Raw genomic sequence first — 5171 nt, forward strand, 5'->3', positions numbered from 1 at the left:
AATTAGGATTATTATCAAAATCTAGATATACTAAATAATTTCATTACAGTCCCTGATGTCGTGTCTTACTGAAGTAATTCAAGAGTACAGTGTATTTTACGGTCACTTGCAAGACTCTAAAATTGCATGCTGGGTAGTCTATATGGATTTTACAATTACACATATACAACAGTATAGTATCAGCTTACACACGCTGTTACTAATAGCAGGTTAGCATGCAATGGTAAAATGTATAAAAGTAAAGTGGTTATGTCATTGTTTTTCACTACCTGAGCGTAGTTACAGAGGAAGTTGTATTAGCAATAAGGTAAGGAAAAGCAATCGAAGAAACTTTTCAAACTTAATAGATTGAGGAAAATTTAAGGCTCGTCATAGATTGACTATATCATTGTATGACAATGTCCGTCTGTCTTTCGGAATATTGCGGGTCAGATAAAAACAGTAGACTAAGTACTAGATTAATCAAAACTGGTACCCATGTTCCCAATGTTGAGATAAAGATGCTTGTTGGTCTTCAGGTTAAAGATCAAGGTCAAACTTACATAGGTAATTTTGTAGGCATGAAAGAGAGAGAAGCAGACTGGTCCTGTGGAACCGCGAGTTATTTAAATCCTAAACCGCGAACACAACACCCCCACCCACCCCGAAAAAAATCACAATGCTAATTGCCTGCTTCATATCTATTTCTCTTCAATTACATCTTTATATTCTATATCAATAGGCACTTTCTAAATTAATATCAATAGCGAATTGGTCCTTTTTTCAAAATTAACAAAGCGAGTATGGAGTTACGATAGCAGATTTGTTGTACTTAAACAAATTTCCTACTGAGCTGAGATGGCAATGATCAACAGTTATCATTGACAACTATTACAATAGAAATGCCGAATGCATGAAAGGTGAAGATAACAAACAGTGATCAATCTCGTAACTCTTATAAGCAATACAAAATAGAGAGTTGGGCAAACACGGACCCCTGGATATACCAGAGGTGGGGTCAGGTGCCTAGGAGAAGTAAACATCCCATGTCGACCGGTCACACCCGCCGTGAGCCCTATATCTTGATCAGTTAAACAGAGTAATCAATAGTCAAAATCAGGGTGCCAAGATCGGCCTAAGAATCGGTATGAAACACGTCAGACAGCATTTGACCCAATGATAAGTTGTATTGGCAAACTAGGTCGTTATAACAACCAAAGAATTTGCGAAATGCTGACCTAAAACGAGACTGTTGGAACCCCTGTAACATCAACTTTTTTCTCAGTAGACTGTTCGATTTAACAACCGACCATACACAGAGCAAGCTCTTGTGTATCGAATCAGTTGAGAGATACAAACACCATATGCAGGTGATACTGGAATATTAATATTGCTATATAAATATGGGAAGTTGACGATGGAGAAGCTGAAAATATCCCGTTTGTCATAAAGTTGAGTTGTTAGTTTGCCGTTAATATCTACTTTCAATAGAATATCCAAGTGTAAAGCAGAAGTGGACGACTCTGTGTTGTCTTTTATGTACTCTCTGAATATAAGACCCAAGTGAAAAAGTTCATTCAGTTCCATGTATACGACTGAAGTACTTCACAAAAACTTAAAATCTCCAAGTATGCAATAACAAATTTACTTTGCCTTGACATAATACAGTATCCCAAACGGAGGTTGCTATTGTGTGGATTATGCAAATGTAGTTGGCCTGAAAATTGCTTTTATATACATATAGTTCCACATAATAGTGATTAAATCAATTTCAATTTCCCATCACTACATATAATACTTATCATCTACTAGTATGTAAATATAATCATTTCCGTATCTGTTCTTTAATGTTATCATCATTACAGAATGCCCTCGCCAGTTTTCTTTGTGATTGTGTGTGCCATTTCCTGCATCACTGCTGCTGATAAAAAGTCACCAAGACCCAGTCTGAAAACATTCAGAGATGATTATGCCACTGTTGTTAAAACATGCGAGGCTGTTGGTTATGTGAAAGACAAATGCAAAACCACCAGAGGTAAATTTTTATAAGCTATTCAAGGTACACTTTTGATCTTTCACTAAGATATACATACACCTACTAAGAATTAAATGTAAGTCAAGGACGTTCAATTAGTATTTAATTTGTTTCCAGGAAACGCCATTGTAGCATTCAGTGCCAAAGCCACATCTTCACAATCTATTAGCGGTGAAACCACGGCCAAGTTCAATAGTGTAGATCTAAACATAGGAGGTGGCTACAACGCCGCAAAGGGGATCTTCACTGCACCGAAATCTGGAGTCTATGTCTTTGACTGGACAATATTGACAAAACAAAACAAATCCGTTTTCACCGCTCTGAAGGTGAACGGCAAACGGAATGCTTTAAGCTACTGTCATTCTAAGATTCAACTTCACATGCTATGCACTAAAATGGCCATTGTAAGAATGGAAGCAGGACAAAGAGCCTGGATTTACAGTTGGTCTGGAACCGCCGACATTATTGGTGATGGGTATTCTTCATTTGCTGGTTTCATGTTATAAATGTCAACATGTTCACAAAAATGAAATAAAGAGAAAATTTGGAAGCGCATTGATACATGGAATATTTTCATTAGTTTTCAACAAGATCACCATCGTTTCGGCAGATTTCGTTTCGTTTCGATTTCGTTTCGCACTTTACAGGTACCCGATTTTGAATACGATCTGCTCCGTTTATCTGATCAAGACCTACAGGGCTCACGGTGGGTGTGACCGATCGACAGGGGATGCTTACTCCTCCTAGGCACCTGATCCCACCTCTGGTATGTCCATGGTCCGTGTTTGTCCAACTCTTTATTTTGTATTCCTTATAGGAGCTATGTGAGATTGATCACTGTTCGTTATCTTCACTATTTCTTATAGCCGTATTGTTGTTGTTGTTGTTGTTTATCAGTGAAAATCAAATACAGCTTATAGACATACATGTATACAATGTAATAAATCTAAAATCATATTAAGGTCAAGAAAGAATAGAAATAGAAATTGTGCTTATACATTGGTATTTCTAATTTCAAAGGAATTCTCAATAAATTTACCAAAGTTACGTGATTCTTTTACATTCGATAAAAGTACTACCAGTAATGATACCTTGTAGTGTGAAAAGCCTACTGTGAAACGAAACCTCCATTATCAAGGTAATATTTGAAAAAACCCGTGACTTTCACTTCTATTAATACCATACACCAGATCCCTAAATCCTGATCAAGTAAACGGAGTAATCTGTATTTGAATTCCTTGTATAAAGAACGGTCTAACAATTGGTACATAACACCATTGAAATCTTCGAAAGTTGAACTTTTTGAGCATCAACCACTTTCTGTATTGCATTCCAACAAACAGAACAGAAAATATAGCTCAATTTCATACCATTTACTGCTCACATAGAATACTGGTAATAATTAAAGGGGAGTCATTTCAAAAATGATAATACCTGGGTACTATAAAGCTTCCGTGAGTAACTGCAGTCCATGATATTCTAACAGAAGGTGGCCAGTGAAGAATTGTTTCCCTGTTTCTCAACTCGTGAAATAAGAAATGTATTACACTAAGTAGCTGATCGTTATTACATGTAATTGGCGAGTTATTTTTTACCGGCCCAATGGCCGATTATTAGCAGTTGAAATACTTCTTTTTATTTTAAGAATATGTGTAAGTGTAGCGGTCAGCCGGATTCGATCGCCGGTGGCCAGTTAGCTCAGTTGGTAGAGCAATTGACTAGAGATTCAGGGGGCCTGGGTTCGAATCCTGGTCTGGTCCGTTGCATTTTCTCCCTTCCTGTTACATTTGGTGCCGTAGACCAGCCCCTGGAAGTCTTCAGCTGTGAAGACATTTAAGGAGGGAGGAGCTAGTGTAGTGGTCAGCCGGATTCGATCGCCGGTGGCCATTTAGCTCAGTTGGTAGGGCACCTGACTAGAGATTCAGGGGGCCTGGTTTCGAATCCCGGTCTGGTCCGTTGTATTTTCTCCCTTCCTGTTACATAAGCAACAATTCTCTTTCACACTTCTTCCGGATATTGTTGTTCTGATTGCAGTTCAGGAAGTATGAAACTACGTTGAAGCTAGTATCTTAACTTTGTTATGTTTGAATTATTATCGATTGAGAGAGAAACAACAATTAAACCAACCAAAAAAAAAAAAAAATCTTTCCTGAACCATGCTTCAGATTTATTCAAATGCTGCATTTTGAATATCAACATTTTTTATAACGTCACGAATCGGTATTCATCGAAGTACTAGAAATTACATGCAGACCATACTATCAGCGTCATTGTACACAAAGATGTGTCAATTGATACATGCAATATGTACGTATATTTATAGTTACATACAGAATATAGACAAAATTCAAATTACAACATCTATAAGGGTATTCCCAGTATTGCGAGGGTGTATGAAAGCTGACTATACGATTTAATTGTCTATAATTGTGTTGTAAGTATAGTTTGCAGATATAATACAGCCCTATATCATGTAAGATACAAAAATGTAAAATAAGATTACATGTATTCGAAAATATTCAAATGAATAATCTTCCAGGTAAGCAATTTATCAATTAATTTAATCACAATACATGTATTACTCGTAACATTTATGTAATACATAATTCACATTTCGGCTATACCTGATAACAAGCTCTTAAAGATTAGGACAGCCGAAAATCAAGTCAACACATACATGTACGTTTTATCAAAAAAAAATCCCAAATTGAAATTTCCCAATCCATATTCCTTGGTAAAGAGTACCGGGTATAACTCCGAAGTAAAATTTAGCATTTTGTAGAAGAAATAAAAGCTTATAGAAAAATAAATCTTACAAATTCCAACAAAATTCCGAAACATTTTAAAAATGTAAGTTACAATTATATGATTCTTATTAAAAAGGACCGTGCCAAAGTCAGAAACTATAATGACTATCTACCCTAACAAACTTTCTGTATCGGGGGTGAATACATAAAGAATTGATTTATTTTAAGTTTTTCCTCATTTCATACCAAATATGCCTAAAGTAGTTTGGAACATTTTACACATTATAAACATTAAATATAATTCAAATAGCGTAAACTGTCCCAACTTTTATCAATATTTCTTAAATGAATGTGTGGGTTTTCAGAAATAATACTATCTAGAATATCAGCTTAATTTTACTTCACGGTTT

At 35.9% G+C, this 5171-nt stretch overlaps 1 protein-coding gene across 1 annotated transcript; it reads left to right on the plus strand.

The window, feature by feature from the left end:
• The first annotated feature begins 256 nt into the window (after positions 1 to 256).
• On the plus strand, positions 257 to 2569 carry LOC125673449 (cerebellin-1-like). The gene is made up of 3 exons (XM_048910019.2): positions 257 to 307; positions 1845 to 2014; positions 2132 to 2569. Exons 2-3 carry the CDS (start codon positions 1846 to 1848, stop codon positions 2518 to 2520), a joined length of 558 nt encoding a protein of 185 aa, XP_048765976.1. The 5' UTR covers positions 257 to 307; position 1845; the 3' UTR covers positions 2521 to 2569.
• The last annotated feature ends 2602 nt before the right edge of the window (positions 2570 to 5171 follow it).

The sequence above is a fragment of the Ostrea edulis genome, chromosome 3 (genome assembly GCF_947568905.1).
Source record: "Ostrea edulis chromosome 3, xbOstEdul1.1, whole genome shotgun sequence".
NCBI lineage: Eukaryota > Metazoa > Mollusca > Bivalvia > Ostreida > Ostreidae > Ostrea > Ostrea edulis.

Coding starts and splice junctions, on each gene's coding strand:
- LOC125673449 (XM_048910019.2), top strand. CDS start 1,846: ATGCCCTCGCCAGTTTTCTTTGTGATTGTGTGTGCCATTTCCTGCATC. Junction 2,015..2,131: donor CAAATGCAAAACCACCAGAG/GTAAATTTTTAT, acceptor ATTTGTTTCCAG/GAAACGCCATTGTAGCATTC.